The sequence below is a fragment of the Zootoca vivipara genome, chromosome 3 (assembly GCF_965207765.1).
Source record: "Zootoca vivipara chromosome 3, rZooViv2.hap1.1, whole genome shotgun sequence".
Lineage (NCBI taxonomy): Eukaryota > Metazoa > Chordata > Lepidosauria > Squamata > Lacertidae > Zootoca > Zootoca vivipara.
In genome coordinates, this window is record NC_142586.1 from 101,672,582 (window position 1) to 101,690,829 (window position 18,248).

The 18,248-nt window shown below is 48.0% G+C and overlaps 1 protein-coding gene across 1 annotated transcript in view; it reads right to left on the reverse strand.

Annotated features, from left to right (window-relative positions):
- Positions 1–5,399: 5,399 nt before the first annotated feature.
- LOC118083087 (cullin-9) overlaps positions 5,400–18,248 on the reverse strand; it is a 56,051-nt gene continuing 43,202 nt past the window's right edge. The window contains exons 33-41 of the mRNA XM_035111161.3: positions 16,739–16,903; positions 16,467–16,630; positions 14,841–14,934; positions 14,244–14,318; positions 12,608–12,718; positions 11,684–11,801; positions 10,348–10,481; positions 10,127–10,218; positions 5,400–6,910 (exon numbers count right to left, since the gene is read on the reverse strand). Coding sequence (XP_034967052.3) covers positions 6,703–6,910; positions 10,127–10,218; positions 10,348–10,481; positions 11,684–11,801; positions 12,608–12,718; positions 14,244–14,318; positions 14,841–14,934; positions 16,467–16,630; positions 16,739–16,903 — 1,161 coding nt within the window. The 3' untranslated portion in view covers positions 5,400–6,702. The remainder of the gene's footprint in view (positions 6,911–10,126; positions 10,219–10,347; positions 10,482–11,683; positions 11,802–12,607; positions 12,719–14,243; positions 14,319–14,840; positions 14,935–16,466; positions 16,631–16,738; positions 16,904–18,248) is intronic.

Genomic DNA, 18,248 nt, shown 5'->3' on the forward strand with positions numbered 1-18,248 from the left:
CCGCTCCCACGAGGCAGCTCGACGCCAACCCCGCCTCACACTCCGCCCCGCCCCCGCGCGCCTCGCAAGGTAGGCGCGCGAGGCCCTCGAAGCCCCGCCCCCTCCTCACCCCTCTGCCTGCACTGCAGTTCGTTCAAACTCGGCCGCCCGTTTCCCAATCCCAACGCCCACAGGGGTGGGCTCCTGCTCGCCACTGGCCGAACGCCCCGTCAATCCCCACCGGCCCCCCTCGCCTCGAGGGCATCCTGGGAGCTCGAAAGGCGGTGTCCCCCCCTCACTTTTCCCCCCCTTCCCCCTCAGAGGATGAACTACAACTCCCACAATGCACCGCCGGGCGACACTTGAGCTTGTGAGGGGGTTCGGGCTGGGCCGTCACCCCCAAATTAGGACACCCTACCTTCTCCCCACCCCAAGTGGTCCAGTTATAGGGTGGGGTGGGGGCGGAGCGGGGGCGCCCTCCCTCGCCTCAGCCCGCGGGCCCGCCCCTCCCTCGCGCGCTCACCTGGTCCCTGCCGCAGCCGTTGGTGAGGGCGGCGCATCCCCCCCTCCCCGCCCGCTGCTCTCCGTCAGTCAGTGCGGCACCGCCGGCGCTGCTCCCTGGCCCGCTCGGGACCGCCTGAGGCTGCTCCTGTTCCCGTGGGAGGGGGTCGCCCGGGGAGCATCGTCTCCCCCCTCCCGCACCGGCCTCGGGATGGGTCCGCGGCGGCGGCGGCGGCGCTGGTGGCGGGGATTCGCCCACAATGCACCGCGCGCATCAGCATCAGCATCAGCCTGACATCAGCTCCAGCCTCCGCAGCGCCGCCCCGCCCCGCCCTGCCGGCTTGCACCGGGACTTCAGGTGCTGGCGGAGGAGGAGGGGAGAGGGGGGCACGCCGCCGCCACCACCACCCCACCCACCCCTCCGCTGCCTCCTCGCTACAAACAGCCTTGCTGTCCTGGCCGCCGCCGCCGCCACAGGTGCGGCTGCAAGCTCCTCTGCCAGCCTTAGTGCAGAAGGCCGGCCATGCCTCAACCTTGTTCTTCTTGCAGCGGGAGTCTCCTCCCTGCGCTTCCAAGTTCTCGTAGAGATAATGCTGCAATAGCCCGGTGGCGCTGACATGGGGTGGCGTGACACACCGCCGGGCACCTCGCAGCACTTCGCCAGCCTGAACCTAGGCGTTTTGCTGCCGGAGGAAGCTTCAGAGCACACGAGTCCTGTGCTGTCTGCTCATGGAAGTGTGGTATATAAAATTAATTAATTACTTAATCAAACAAACAAACAACTTAGAAGTTCATAGAAGATAAGGTGGTCCCTGGTTCCCCAGGCATTTCTGTAGCTGAAAGTGAAATTTCTGTTGTGCAGTAATGTGCCGTTAGAATCAGAACTGTAGAGTTGGAACGGACTATGAGGGTCATTTAGTCCAACCCCCTGCAACGCAGGAATCTTTTGCCCAAGGAGAGGCTCGAACCCACAACCCTGATTGAGCTATTTGGTGCTGCACGTATGTCATGTATGTGATATTTAGATTGCCTTTTTGCTAAATGCAGTCAAAGCAATGTGGAAAAACATTAAAATGTACTATGAAATAGCAGCAATAAATACTGAAGAAGCAGAACAAATTAAAAGCATTTGAAAAGTACATGAAACTAGTTTTATGGTTTGTGCCTGTATGTAAATAATGAAGGGCATGATGAACCTCCCAGGGAAGTTGATTCCAAAGCTGCATTGCCACTATGGAGAATGACCTAATTTGGGTTCTTCAAGGGATTTCACTTCATATAGGGAGTGCACTGCACTCTGACAAATCTTAAAGCAAGGTTCATAGGGAGGTGAACATGGAAGGCGGGAGCTATGTTATTGTGAATTAATAAAAATGAATCATATTCATCTCCCACAATGAGACCCGTGAGAAACTGCCATATCAGGAAAAATAAGTTTTTGTTTCCTGTAGAGGAATAGTTCAGATTTTGCAGAGTCCTAAATTATATGAAGAAAGCAAAGTGCCCCTGACCATGTACTAATGAGCAATATGTTCCAGTACTATGAGGTAGGACATATGGCTTTTCAAGCTTCTCATTTTTTATTTTATTTTTATAAATAATGTAGCAGGGTACATTTTCTCTTGGCTTTTGCTAATTAGAAAGTGCTAACTGCCATAATAATAATAATAATAATAATAATAGCATCAAATGACTTATTGTGGCTGTCCTGTTTGCTCAATTCACTAATTTCACAAACCCCCAATACATTTATTGTCATCCTCTGGCTGAGTGTACAACATTCCACTTTTCTACTTGCCTTGGTCTGCTTGCTAACTTGAGACTTCCCTTTGCTCGTCTCCTTCCACTCAAGTTGGAACTCAATTAGATTACTAGTAATACCCTGTTTCTCATATTTTAAGGCATCCCTACAAAATAAGGCATGGCAGGATTTTCCTGAGGTGGAAAAATATAAGGCATACCTCGAAAATAAGCCGTACCGGGTGGTGGAAGAAGGTCTGTGGCAAAGAAGGGTTGCTGCTGCCGCGTTAACCCCCGAGACCTGGCTGCAGCCTCAGCGCGCAGCGCGTGCAGCCCCAGAACCCGGCTGTAGCCTTTGCGCGCGAACACCCGGGACCCGGCTGCAGCCTCTGCCTGCCGCGCGCGCAGCCCCAGGACCCGGCTGCAGCCTCTGCCTGCCGCGCGCGAAGACCCGGTGGGAGCAGGTCTGTGGTCTGTACAGATACCGGTACCGGTACTTATTTTTTAATTAAGACATCCCTTGAAAATAAGCCATGCTGTGTTTTTTTCAGGAAAAAATTAATATAAGACATGACTTATAATATGAGAAACACGGTACCAGTAGGTGCTGCAACTCTCTCAACAATTTGACTTCAACCCCCACCCCACCCTCTGAGACAGACGGATGCCAACGATTTAAAAATGCTGAAACCAGGAAAATTGCATCATATCTGTGTTGGCTGTTAGAATCGATTTTAAAGCTCCGAGAGGTAGTAGCTAAGGCTAGCAGGAGCCTTTGGACTTTGCTGACCACCCTTCCCCAGCACTTCATGATATCATGCCTCACCAAACAGCACCCTTATCAGTAGAAAGCAGGAAAATGAGAGATGATCCTTACCTCCTGAAACCATTGCAGGTGTGAAACACTTAGGGCTTGTCTACTCTTCCACTTGTCCCATACCAGGAAAGCACGGGCCTAAGCAGTGCTTGCATTTGACCAACTGCATTCCCCTGGAAAGCCCACTCTTTACAAACCGCAATCAGCAGAAAACCCAATTCCTGTTTGCTCCAAATCAGCACTAAGCTGTGGGTTTTCCCAGGTGAAAGCAGCAGGGCAAACAGAAGAGTGGAGCAAGACATATTCTCCCTTAGAGCAAGACATATTCTCCCTTCAGAGCCTTTCCCCACATCCCTTGCAGAGCACATAATCAAAATTCTTCTTGTGTAGCCATCTATTCACTCATCTGAAATTTACAAGTATGTTCAGTTTATAAACTAATTCGAAGATGCATTGTCTCCTTTTGCTAAGACAGAGATGACATACAATTCAAATTTCCCAGCAGGAACAAGCAAAAGGTTGGTTTGTGAGCAAAGAGAACCCATTCTTATTCTTTATGTATCATGAGGGAAGTCTAGTGACTGCAGACATTTGTGCAGCCACCCTGGAAATGCCAGTTGGCTACTGAAAAGCAGAAAAAAAGAAAAACTAAAAGCAACTCGAAATGAATAATAATAATAAAAAATCAAGTGAAGCAATCAGCAGGGTATCGTCCACATTGATTGCATAATGAAGAGCCAAGATCAGAGTTAACCAAGCAATCGAGTTGCCTCTCATTGAACCTTTCAATTTTCATTTCATAGCAACTTGATTGGGAATTTGGTTATCCAATATAATCATGAGTCCCAAATCTATAACTTAAAAGGATAGGAAGCAACTGAAGCAGGTACCTGTTCAAAAACCTGTCGCGTGGACTAGCCAAAAGGAGTGGAACTACTATTGCTCTTTTGTTCCGGTCTGTATCGTGCTCTCCAACAACTCTGCACTGTCTTCTATTTTGTACAACTCTTTCCAGATTAGTCCATTTCGACCACTAAGTAACCATGCTTGAATTGTTTCAAACTTGGCTGCTATCTTCTCAGGATGGGATCTTTCAGTCAGTCACTTCTGTTGCTGTAATTTGGGAATATGTGTGAAATTGCACCAACTGCTTGCAAGGTCTGTGTCTTGAGTCCCGTTCCCCCCCCCCCCCCGGCCGCCAATTTTTTTTTTGTTAGGGTTAGGATGCCAGCTTTGGCGGACCTTTTGAAACAGCACAAAGCCATGTGCCTCCGGTATGACTCATCCACTCTCCCTTTCTCCAAAGAATGTGTGTATGTGCATTGGCGGGTAGAAAGCCAAGACTGCATTCAGCAGCAAGGCAATAGAGCAGTAGTGAATTGTGGTGGCGGTGGAGCGCTCTCCAAACTTGGATTTCTCTGCACATTCTGATCTCTCTTAACCTCTAAGACCAGGTTACTGTACTTAGTAGTAATAATTTATGATGCACCAGCACCTCTTAACTTTATGTATATCGTGTTTTAAGTATATAGTGTATCTGGATAGTCTTGTCTCTTGAAGCAATAAAACACTTTACACTGGACTGTGTGGGCAAGGAGTTTTCTTCACATTCAACTCTGGAAAGGCAGGTAACTGGGAAAAGGGGAAGACTATGATGCTTTGCTGGACTACTTCTACTGGTCACATTGGTATAGGTGTGATATCAAAACACTATCAACTTCACACTTTGACACTCATCCCTATCCAGCCCAGTATTTATTGGTATTCCTTTTTATTTAGCACCCTACATACAACTTTTCTGATTTATTTTGAAAGTTTGTTTCTCCCATCATACTTCAAATCCAGGTAGAGCTAAATTTCATGGAGGCAGATATTTGTACACCTGCAGTGCTTCGCCGTGGACAGGCCCTTAGGAACTGAACATTAGTACACCAGTCATAGAGACAGGGGAATAGATAGGGTGAGGCTGGTAGCAAGGTTAATTTAATTCTGGAACTATGGGCCACGGAAAAGCAAGAGGCAAACACTGTATTAAACAAAAAAAGAAAAACCTTGTACTAAAAAGCCCAAACTTCAAAATCTTCTATTAGAATAAATGAACATAGTTCATGTGACTGAGACTACTGCACAAATGTTACCAGTATGTGCAGCTTTTGTAGCTTACATGACAGACTAATCAACAAATATTTGGAGTTTTGATTTTTTTTTAAAATAAAAACCACCCTTGATTCAACCAATGAGACATAGGGATTCTCCGGCAGCAGCATTGCATTTCTCCTAACCTCTATTTCAGCCATAAGCAACAGAAATTGGGAAAGTGTGGGAAGCAGGATAGAAGAGAACCACACTAAACAGACAGTAATAAAAGAAAAAAACTGTTTATTACATAAACAGGTGGTGTATAATCTTGTTGTTTCAGGATTCTTTTTGATTTTCAAGAAAAGATAAAGCATAATAATCTGAACCATTTCAGCTTCATATATATATATATGTGTGTGTGTTTGTTTGTGTGTGTATTTATTATATATATATATGTATATATGAACTCTCTGAACCTCTACATCCTGCAGAATTCCTATCTGAAGGAAGAGAAGACGATTCCAATGACAAAAAAAACCCCACAGAAAACTGACCTCTCAACGAAAGAGGTACACTCAAAACCATATCCATTCAAGAGTGCTGGCAACCCACAGAACTACCTGTCAGACTCAGAGCAGGGCACTTGAGCTCTATTTAAAAAAAAAATATTTTAACTATTTCACCAGCTCTCATCTCCAAACACACCCAATGACCTAAATTACCTTCTCTCTAGTTAGAACATTCCTCCCTGGTCACTCAATCCAGCAGAGAGCTTTTCGCTGCAAAGGAGCGAAAAACTCCGTCCCTAGTTTCTAGACATGTGCTAGAACAGAAATGAGAATCGCCTTGGCAGACAGAGGCCCCTAAGAAATACTTTGTGCATGCATGTGTGGTGGGTGCACATTCCATGTATTTACCCCACAGGGAACATCACTACTGAGAACCAAAAGCCATTGGGCTAAAAAGCTGGCACTCAAGGAGGCTGTGTCACCACGATTCCTGGGCCATTCGCCATTGTCAGGCTAGATTATGAAATCAAGTAGGTTTTGCCAAGGCTCGATTCCTGCATGATAGCAGCAAGTGTGGAAATAAGATATAGGAAATACAGGCAAGAGTGGTGTGTAACTTTTCACATGGACATAAATGACATGTGGTATGCCCTGATTCTTTCAAGGTTGAAGCCTGTAATGGGACGAGATAATGGATGGACCTGTTGCTAGATTGGTACTTGGTTTCATTCCCCAAGGAAGAGCATGGGGGGAAAAAGCTCACAGATGACAAAGAACACACCCTCCCCGCCACCGCTTGTGCCGAAAGCTGATGAAGTTCCTATGTAACCGGGCACAGCAGCCCTGCAAATTGTACCAAGAGAGTCAAAACCGGCCATCTCAAAGAGGAAAGCACCCTTTTGTTGTAAACTACCATACAAACTCCCGCCTGACTGAAATCTAGTTCTCCTTGCTGTCCTTGGACCATGACAGAAGCAGAGCAGAGAGTGCAGCCGGGACAAGGCTGCCTGAGTGACAGGCAATGTTTTACTCCAGGATTCTCTGGTGTGAATTTGGGGTGCCAGGAGGCCAACTCTACTAATAAGCGTCATCAAAAAAGAAAGAATCCCTCTCCAGATTCTCCGATTCATCATCGTAAGAAATATTGTCATCATCGAGATCTTCGTCGTCATACTCCTCCTGCCACTCGGGGACGTACTCTTCGTCTTCATCTTCGTCATCATCCTCTTCCTCTTTGCCACCATCATCTGTGTCGGCTGAATCAGATGCCTCGTCGAAAACAAGCCTAGGTGGAAACAAACCCTTGTCGTCAGTGCACCTTGCACAATTTTAGCCAACAACCACGAGAAACGCTATAAACCTAACAGAAGATTGGCTAAGACCTAACAGAATTCAACTACTGTTGGGAGTTTCAGGGAAACGTGATTGGACTCCTGAACATCTGGCAATCCTGGGTTTGGACTGCTACCACCATTCCAGCAAGAACTGGATAAACTGTATTTATATCGTTGTATTTGCTGCTTCAGCTTTGTTTTTATCTGCACCTTGTATTCTTTGTTCACGACTGTATTTCTTGGTTTTAATTTACATTCTTGTACCCCACCCTGGTATCGTACTTTGAAGGAGCGTGTGTTTAAAGTATTGTAGTTTTTTAAAAATACATACAATATTACAACTGCTAGTACCTCAGGGCACATACAGAGCTTTAACTCGTTCACAAGAGCCCCTCGCCTGGTCCATCAGGCCACAGATTAAGAGTAGCCCAAATGACAGCCTGTCTAGCTCACTGTGGAAAAAGAAAATTAAAGTGTGCAGAAAGAAAAGGGCGCTTCCAAAAGGGAGAGCAGCTCAGTGTCTGGGTTGCTGGATGGTGACGTGTGTTAAATTGTTCAGTCTGCTGCATGCTTAGGTTAGGCAATAACCCTAGACATGTTGTACCTCACTAAGAATGCAAAATCCACATTTTGTCTAAAACGTATAACCTGTTATTAGAATGGGAAACAAAAGACGAGCTAGTTAAAGCTTCAATAAAACACTGGGCAATAAATACAGGACACAACATAGATTTTAACCTCTGGGAGAAACTTTGGAAAAGCGACTTGAAATTGACAGCATGTGATTCTTTGAAAGAGAATTATTTGAAAACTAGTGGAATTCAGCCCGTTTAAAAACGGGCGCTAGAAAGCTGCTCTCGTGCAGCGCCGGCATGGGACGGAGCTTCGGAGGTCTCCGAAGCCCCGTCTCATGTGGGAGGTGCGCGGCGAGGGGGGGGAGAGAAGCACTTCTCCCGGCCCCCCCCCCGCGCACCTCCCGCATGAGACGGGGCTTCGGAGACCTTCTCCGAAACTCCGTCCCATGCCGGCGCTGCATGGGAGCGCTTCTCCCCCCCCCCCGCCGCCTCGCCGTGCACCTCCCGCATGAGACGGGGCTTCGGAGAAGGTCTCCGAAGCCCCGTCCCATGTCGGCGCTGCGTGGTGAGGCGGCGGGGGGGGGAGGAGCGCTTCTCCTCCCCCCCGCTGCCTCGCCGCGCACGCCAAGCCAGTCCCCGAGCCGAAGTGCGGCGCGGCGGGTGCTTTTCGCCGTTTGCCTCTCCCTTCGCTCCGGGAAGGCAAACGGCGAAAAGCCCCCGCCACACCGCACTTCGGCTCGGGGACTGGCTTGGCGGCGGCGGGAAAAAGGGGAGGAATTCCTCCCCTTCTTCCCGCCGCCAAGCCAAAGCCGGCTTCCCTCGGCGCCCGCTGCCGCTTCGGCTTCCTCGGGGAAGGCAAGCAGGCGGGCTGTCTGCCTGCTTGTGTTCGCCGAGGAAGCGCCGTCCCATGCCGGCGGTGCGCGGCAAGGCTGCCGGGGAGAGCGCTTCTTTCCCCCGCCGCCTCACCGCGCACCTCCAGCATGAGACTGGGCTTCGGAGTGGCGGTTGGCGGAGTGGCGGTTGGCCGTTGTCTCTCCGTCCAATCCCTGTGTCTCTGGGGCCCATGCGCAGTGACCCAGGGACACACAGGACAATTTGGACGCTGGGACAACTTGGACTTTATTATATAGGATGATCCAAAGATGGTATCTAACTCCGAGTAGGCTTGCTAAGATTTACAAGATAGAATCAGCTAAGTGCTGGAAGTGTAAAGAGGTGGATGGAATGTTCTTTCATATGTGGTGGACATGTAAAAAGGTAAAAGAGTATTGGGAAATAATTTATAATGAACTGGAAAAAATGTTTAAAATTATTTCCCCCCCCCCCAAAAAAACCAGTCCTTTCTGTTGGGGATAACTCAGACTGGAATCACCAGGTGTCAGAAAAGATTATGTATGCAACAATTGCGGCCTGTGTTTTATTCGCTCAAAAAATGGAAAGTGAGTGAGGTCCCAACTAAAGATGATGGGCAACTTAAGTTGAAAACGCTGGCAGCATTAAGATGAATTCAACAGAGTAAATAATTTTTGATGGATGTAATAGTGGAAAACCGATTGGAACAGTTACTGTAAAATATGCAGGGATGTAAGATATGCAAAATGAACTATGGAAGGAGAAGGGAAGTCATTGGATATGTTAAAGTATGTAAAATGTTTATCTGAAATTGTAAAATAGAAAATTTAATAAAATTTAGAAAGAGAGAGAGGGAATGCAAAACCCACCATCTACCGTGTTTCTCATAAAATAAGACTTATATTTATTTTACTCAAGTAAATAAGCCATATGAGAAACATGGCTTATTTTCAGGGGGTGTCTTATTTTATTTTTTAAAATTACCTGTAAGTTGCTGCTGCTGCAGCACCGACAAAGAGCCCAGCCGTGTGAAGCCCCAAGCCAGCGGGACCTGCTGAAGCGCCGACAAAGCGCCCGAGCCGCAGCAGCAGGAGGGGGATTCAAAGTGCTACAGAGCACTGCTGGGTCCCGCTGGCTCGGGGCGCTCCACATGGCGCTGCTCGGCGCTTCAGCGGGGCCCACAGCACGCACTGCATGGAGCCCTGAGCCCGCGGGACCCAGCTGCGCGCCCCGCTGAAGCACCGACAAAGCACCCAGCAGCGCCACATGGAGCGCCCCGAGCTGCAGCAGGAGGAGGAGGATTCAAAAACGGTGCATGCTGTGGGCCCCGCTTAAGCGCCGACAAAGCGGCCGCAGCGCCATGCGGAGCACCCCGAGCCAGCGGGACCCAGCAGTGCTCTGTAGCACTTTGAATCCCCCTCCTGCTGCGGCTCGGAGCGCTCTGCGCGACACTGCTGGGTGCTTTGTCAGTGCTTCGGCTGGTTCCCACTGGCTCGGGGCTCCACGCGGCACGCGCTGCGTGGTGTTTTGGCGGGGCTGCAGCAGTTCCGGGCCCCAACCCGACAGGCCTCTTCCTCTTCCTTGGCGCCCTCCGGAACTGCACTACGGCTTATTTTCGGGGGATGTCTTATATTTTTTCAAGGCATGAAAACCCTGCTACGGCTAATTTTATAGGTGCATCTTATTTTATGTGAAACACGGTAGTCCTACTGCCCATGTCAGCCCTGGAAGAAAACTCACTCTTTATAAGTAGGCGTAGCATTAGGCACATTGGATAACTTCATCTCCCCCTGTTCAGAGCCTTGTCGGGTTTGGAATCCCACACGGAAGTCCTGTCAGGATATAATGAAAGGTCAGAAAATGTCACTGGCAGCCCCTCCAAAATAAACTGCACCACAGCATTTTCCATTCTGCTACAATGCTGAACAGAACACATTCCTGGTCAAGATAATAGTTGTTACCTGTGTGGCATGCTGCAGAATTGCCAGGAGTCGTTCTTGGATCCTGCGCACCAACTCTAGACCTGTATTAAAATGCTCGGCTTTGAGCAGCCGAATCGAAGAGGCAAGATCTTGGCACTGTAGCAACATCTCTTCTGAAATACAAGGCCAAAACAACGTGAGCTTTCAGGCTGCAGGCTAAGTAGTAGCAACTGAAAGGGTAGAGCTGACTCAGCTAATCCATCCCACAAAGTTGCAGGCAGCTAGAGAAGTTTCATTCTGCCTCACTTGAAACACATTTCAGATCAGAAGAAGAATGGGAAAAGGGTAGGTGGGGATTCCTTTTTGTTCCAGTTTTTCTGGTTTGCATCCATATGCGTACAGAAAGGCACTCAAACTGTGTTGTTTTTTTAACAGTACTTGTCCACTCCTCTCATTTTGCCTGTTATAGGGTAAAATGGGGGGAGGGGGGTGTTAGTGGGGAAAGGGACTGATGAAGGAATGGGGCAGGAGTCACTATGCCTTCAACCTAGCCCCACATCTAGACAAGGATCTGACAAACCTACTTGAATGCTGTGCGTTGGGGCACAAGGCCACAGCTGGCAGCTCTGAACACAGAGGAAAGGAGGAAGAGATACATATTGTTCTCACCCCAAGCACTTCTTTTAACTACTTCTCATGGATACATTACTTAATTATTGCTTATCAGACTCTGGGCAGGCCCAAGTGTCATGACAGAACTAACAGTGTGGACTGTGTGTTATTGCAAGAGAATGATAGCTTTGATTTTATTATATTTATAATTACGTAAGCAAGACAGGAGTGCCTGGCGTGCTATGGTCCATGGGGTCACGAAGAGTCGGACACGACGAAACGACTAAACAACAACAATTACGTAAGCTTTTAGTCATATTTAGAAGAATCATGGAGTGAAAGTCAGGCATCTAGAGGAGAGCTACCCAGGTGGCTGCAATGAGGAAATGCTCTCTTGCCTTTCCTGATAACATAGCTGCCAAGTCTCCCGTTTTCCCTGGGAAACCGTTTTTAAAGCCGTTTCCCGCTGTCATCCCAAATGGCGAAATATCCCGTAATTCCCCCGGATTTCTTCCGGTGCCGCTCTGCCCATGTCTGGGCACCGGAAATTGGGCAGCGCCGGCACCGGAAGTTGCTTCTACGCATGTCTGGACATGCGTAGAAGCGACTTCTGGTGCCGGCACTGCTGATCCCGTATTTTTCTAACCAGGACTTGGCAGCTATGCCTGATAATCTAGCCTGTAATCTAGCATTCATTGAACCTGTATTTAAAGTCAATAGCAGCCATCATCTTGGGAACATGGTCTCATTCACTTCTACTCACCCAAAAGGATTTGCAGAGCATTGGTGTGCAGCTCCAGGTTCTCCGATTGTTGCTCCATGATGTCAATCTTTTCAGTGTCCTGGTTATAGTAGCTGTACACACAGGAGTAAGCCAGCACCTGAGAGAGAGAGAGCACAAAACACCGCATTCACATACGTATTGCAGGCAGCTGGTTTTCTCCCCTCACTTTCCAGGCACAGCTTCCTAATGGAGAGCCACTTTTCCTGCTCTGTGCTATTTCTGGCATAGTTATGGCTTGAATGGAGCCTCCATTTCTGGGCACATGTCTAGAACAGCACAGGCAACTCAGAAGAGAAAACAATCTGGGGCTAGCAAGATGGTAAATCAAAGCAAGAACTAAACCTTTATCTGCACAAGGACCTTTGTTGAAAGCCAGGACAGATTCCATGAGCCTCTGGGAGACATCTGAAATATGCCTTCTGCACTGTAAGAATCAGTGCAGGTATAGCGTTAGCATATTAAATACTGCATGGCTTCAAGAAGAAAATATTTGTCTCAAATGGATGCAATGACCAGGGCTTAACCATTTTTACTAGCCTTGCTGGCCAAGCCAAAAACTAAAGTCACCAGCTGCCACCAGAATTTCCCAAAGGAAGAGAGGGGATAGCTGCCAGCACTTTTGGACAGCAGCCTTTATTTTCACCCACCACACTGAATAATAAATCTTCTAAGACTTTGTTGCGCTTAGGCATTCGCCTCTCCTATCCCCCAAAATACTGTCCTTCCATTTATCTGAATGTTGTGGGTCCTCTTGGAGTTGTACTTTCTTAATGAGTTTAAACTGTATTGCAGAAAGAGGACGAAGGGACTGCAGCAGCAGAGGAGAAAGTCAGAAAGAAGAGCGGCAGACATGCATCCATGTGTGTGTGTCCCTCCTCCTCTTTCTCAGAGTAATGCACTTACTTTCCGTGCCTGTTCCAGCATTTTGCAGGTGTCAACGACAAACGTCAAGGACCGAATCTGTGGCACATCACTGACAGTGGAAACCCTATTTCGCAAGTTCATGGCAAATTCCTGCAATGAAAGGGAGGAGTCTCAGCAATCCTGTCTATTCAGGAAGAACCCTTTTTATCTGCAGACATGCGCAAAGTCTATCTCTCTAGGCACTGGTTTACCACCAAATTATTACGGCCACGAGTCCTATTTCTTCACAGGAAGCAATCTTCTGGACTAGAGAGGTTAGATTTGGCAAGCTGGCCAAGTGTTACTATTCCAGACAGGCAGACACAAATTCTGTGTGACAGAAGCCCAAGTGGTTTTCATGGCCAATTTCTACCACTAATACTAGAACCAGCTGCCTATGAAGTATTTTTGGATGGTAAAACTTGATGCAGAGCAGACACCGGGGCTCTTTCCATTATTTGTAAATGGAAATAAACTCAGCTGCCATGTAAATTCACCTGCAGGATATTTATTTTTAAGTACCTATTCAGTTGTTTTCTCCTTTTTAACTGTAGCCAAAGTTCAGCCAACACTTGTCCTCTGCGACCAACCTCGGACCTCAGGCAACTAGTTGCACGATTTTGCAGGCCATAATTCTACAGAGCTTTGTTGGGTTTCTGACTTGCTTTTAGGAACGGAAAGCTCAAATATATTTGCTCTGAGTAGCCCCCAAACAGCACAAAAGACAAGCTTTTAAAGCCTGCTTCCCTCCTGGGACTTCCTCAAAGCTTTCTGAAGATGCTTTCTAACAGATGCTCTCTCCCCTCCACAGCTGTGAGGTTGTTATTCTGAGGAAGAAAGATATCCTGGGGGTGGGGACTGGTCAGGTCCTTTCCACCACACTAAACCCATTTCATCTATCTGCATTTTGAGAGCTGAGTGGTCTTAAATAAGAAAGAGACGAGACAAGACTGTTAAATGTGCACCCTTCTCTCAAAGGGAGAACTGTCTGGAGGGTAGGGGGCATTTCTTGCCTCATGGTACCGGAAGATGTAATCTCAGCCTTCTGACTTTGAAGCAAAGCAATGAATCTTTCCTGACTGCCTTTCCTCACTGAATGAGGCGATGACATATCACTGCACTGCAAACTGCACTTTTTGGCCAGAGATGATTATGGCTACAAGGTCTTAACACTAAGGCATGAAGAACAGGGCAGTAAGATGCAGGTTCAAATACCCCAGGAATGGGAGCCTTCCCTTTCCCCTAAAGGCCACATGTCCAAAGTGTGTGAGGCCACAGCACACATGCCTCTTGTTTCCCCTCCCTCTCTCCGTGCTCCACCTTTCTCAGTTTGGCTTCCTTGCTGTATCCTGAGAATAGGGCTGCCCTTTATTACTACAGAGTGAGGAAATGAAGGGAACGGGCCATGCAGAAAGCGATTCCTTCTCACGTGGCATTTTTGCTACATTTTCTACTGGGTGTGGGTAGCAAGAGGATGAATAAAGTGAAGCAGGAAGCAATGCCTTTGGGCATGGCCAGCTTGCTGTGGAAGGGGACAGGTGTGGGAGCGCAGCCTAACAGAAGGGGTGGGGTTTAGGGAGAGTGGAGAGGCTGGATTAGGTTCCTTGTCCTGAAAGTACAGGGGAGCGATCCTCACCCTTGCTTGATGATGGAAAGTACACCTTTCATTATAGTCTTGGAATCGCTTCTCCTGTCGAGCTGCTTTGCTCACCTGAGGGAGGGAAGTAGGAAATAAGTTACCTGGGGTTGTTATTATTTATTACAGTTCTATACCACCCTTCATCCGAGGATCACAGGGCTGTTTACCACACACACACACACACACACACACACAAATACACAATTTCGTAACAGCTTAAAAGGTGATAGATTGTTTAATTAGCCAAAGGCCTGGGAGGAATATTTCTGCCTGACACCTAAATATTTGTAATGAAGGCGCAAAGTGAGCCTCCCTGGGGAGAGCATTCTGCAAACAGGGAGCCACCACCGAAAAGTCCCATTCTCATGTTGCTGGTCTCCAGACCTCTTGTGGAGGAGGCACACAAAGAAGGGCCTCACATGATGATCACAGGGTCTGGGTCAGTTCGAAAGGGGGCAAGGCGGTCCTTAATGTTGGATTTGAAATTGTCGTAAAATCCAAATTCCTGGGACCTTAGGGTGAAGGGCAAATGATGAATTTTAAAATATAAATAATGCAACACCAGACACACAGTATGCCCTGTACTAAACTCACCATAGCGGAACAATTGTAATAGTCCTTGTGGGTTGGTTTCCAAGGCTTTAGGCAGCGCCAGCAAAATCCATGGTTGCATTTGGCACAAGTCATACTGCATAGAACAGAAATAATTCCAGTTAGTTCAAGCATAAGGTGTGACTAGCAAATTAATTCCTGGTGGCCACATCAGGCCTTCTTCTTGGCCTGCCTTCTCTTCCTTCGCTGTGCAGGGATAAGTAAGCTTGGCTGTGAGTCCTGGAAGACCTGCTCCCAGCCTTGCAGGCATTTCCCACCAGGCCTGGGAGGGCAAGGCCCTGACTGACTCCAGCTACAAAAGTTGAGGCTGCTGAACAGACTCTTGGGCTGGGTTATTGTTTAGGGCATTTTGTTGTGCGCGGGGTTGCTGTTGTTACTGATACTAAATGTTTATATCTTTATTTCATTTATACCTTCCCCAAACGATTTATGTGGAAACTAGTGGTTTTCAGCCCGTTTAATAACGGGCGCTAGAATCCTGGGGTTCGGAGAAGCGCTTGCGCAGCGCTTCTCCGAACCCTGGGACCTGTCCTTGCTGTCGGTGGCAGGGGGACAGGAACAGAGGAGGAGAAAGCGCTGCTTTCTCCTCCTCCGTTCCTCTCCCGCAGCTGCCGACAGCAAGGAGACATCTCAGGGTTCGGAGAAGCGCTTGCGCAGCGCTTCTCCGAACCCTGGGACCTGTCATTGCTGTCGGCAGCAAGGGGACAGGAACGGAGGAGGAGAAAGCGCTGCTTTCTCCTCCTCCGTTCCTCTCCCGCAGCCGCCGACAGCAAGGAGACCTCCCAGGGTTCGGAGAAGCGCTTGCGCAGCGCTTCTCCGAACCCTGGGACCTGTCATTGCTGTCGGCGGCAGGGGGACAGGAACGGAGGAGGAGAAAGCGCTGCTTTCCCCTCCTCCGTTCCTCTCCCGCAGCCGCCGACAGCAAGGAGACCTCCCAGGGTTCGGAGAAGCGCTTGCGCAGCGCTTCTCCGAACCCTGGGACCCGTCCTTGCTGTCGGCGGCAGGGGGACAGGAACGGAGGAGCGCTTTCTCCTTCCTTCCTCTCCCCCAGCCGCCGACAGGAAGGACGCGCGCACTCTCCCCCCCCGCCTCCTCCAACCGCCGCTCCTCACGGGCCAGGGAGGGTTGTGAGGAGGCCTTCGCCGGCCTCCACCCTCGCTTCCCTGACGTGCCCTGCAGTGAGGCGGTGTCCGGCGGGAGCGGCGGTTGGAGGAGGCAGAGGGGGGGGAGAGTGCGCGCGGGCAGTCTCTGCTGTCCAATCCCTGTGTCTCTGGGGGACATGCGCAGTACCTCAGGGACACACGGGACAACTGGACGCAGGGACATCTTGGACATTATTATATAGGATTCTTCTGTTTGGTTGTGTATTTTTTTAATGTTTTATTTATTCTTTGTGAGTATTTTTGTTCTTGCAATTATGTGGGGGGTTTTTTCATGTTAAAACCATGCTCAAGGCAGCATACAAATAAAAGTACGCATGTTATATACAACTAAGAAGGCATCAGACAGGAAGCCGAATAAAGTTTGGGGACACCCTCCATGCAATCCAAGTTTGTATCATTCTTCTGCCTTCTAACTAAATGAGCTGATAAACAAAAAGGCACTCACTGCAGACAGCCCTCATTTTTCTCTATTTGAGCTTGGCAGCTTGGGCAGCGCTTGGAGATGAGTTTGGCCAGGTGCTTGCTTTGGGCTTCCACGGTCATCCCTTCATAGAACCCACCGTCATCCATCCACTGGGACATATGGCTGCAGCTGGCAGGATAGTGAGCCTGGAAGGAATTACAGAGCCCGAGCTGTCTTGGGTGGGGCAAAAAACCCAGAACAAAAGTCCTGAGAGGAGACAGGTGCACTTTCTCCATGGTTCACCTTAGCCTTACCTCTGGGAAATTGCAGTTGAAGCAGGAGATCCAAGAGCACTTTGAGCAGGCTTCTCCACAGCCAAGACCTTCCTTGCAGAGGATCTGATCGCAACCTTGAGGATTGGTACACCAGGTCAGGTTCGAGCAGCATTCAACATAACCCCTCAGGAGCGCTTTCTCATACTGCAGAAAAGAAACACACACCAGTGGCAGTTCTGGAGGTCCTGTTCAATTATCAGTTAAATAGCTGGTGATTAATCTCGTGCCAGATTTAGAGCAACTTTCTGGGACTAGGAACTGCTGACAAAAAAAATACAAAGTGATCTTCCAACAATAGTTTTTCCTCAGACTTTCAAAGGATAAGAATGTGTTACCTAGGTTTCTCAGTTTAATCATAATAGTCCAATTGCTACAGGAGGCGTTAGTGTCATGGCAAAAGTATTAATTAATATTAGGCAGAACAATAAGCCGCCCAGAATATCTACTATGGTCTTACGGGAAAATGGCATAACCCTTCTGAATTTTGCAATGTACTGTTATGCTTCTCAGCTAAACACTGTAAGAAGCTTGGTCGTCCTCTGAAGAAGATAAACTTTGGTTAAAAACTGAGCAGAAGCATTCTTGATGCAGTTAAAGTAATTGACATTATCCTAACGTGATCATAGGCTTCAACTCGTTATCGAAGAGCAGGAAGATGTCACTCTTAGGATTTCCTGAACTGTATCTCCAGTTTCAACAAAAAAATTCTATACCCCAAATGACAGCTGAGGTGAAGACCACCAAAGAACACTGTTTTTTTACTTCCTTCAGAAGATAGCTTCTGCCTAACATAATTCCAAGGTTTTAGTTTGAGATGTGTATTGGCCAATAAATGCTGAAGATGTAAGATGTTCTATCAACCTGAGTTAATCAGGAATGTGAGTACAAAAACTTAAATGTGATCTCCTTGACATATCATATGTGTATTCTAAAACTCCATGATCACATAATGCAAGTCCAAAAATAGATACTGGACTGGATATGCTGAAAATCTCAGCTTTTCCCCCAAAAAATGTTTCAAGCACTTAAAGGGCTTGAGAGTGTGGAGGCTCCGCAATGCCTAGTGACCTAGCAGAACTGAAAAAAAGGAAGTGTGCTCAGCACAATTTCCAGTGATCAGGAGGTGGGGTTTCCAAACATCCCTCCTGATAAGCACAATCAGAATAGTACAGTACAAGCAAATATGGCAATCTGCAGAATGGTTTTTTAAAATAATAATAATAATAATCAGATTCAAGTATTCTTGGAGCACACACACCAAATTAATGATGCAGAAATCGGATGCAACCCTATTCATAAACCCGAAGGAAGTGAAACACCACTTATCCCACTTCCCTACTAAAGTGGAACCAGGCATTCACTGTTGGTCCATGAGTCCTGTACAGTGGAACCTCGGGTTGCGGACATAATCTGTCCCAGAGGCACGTCCACAACTCGAAGTGTTTGCATCCAGAAGCGCTGTGTCTGCGTGCAATTTAGCGCTTATGCG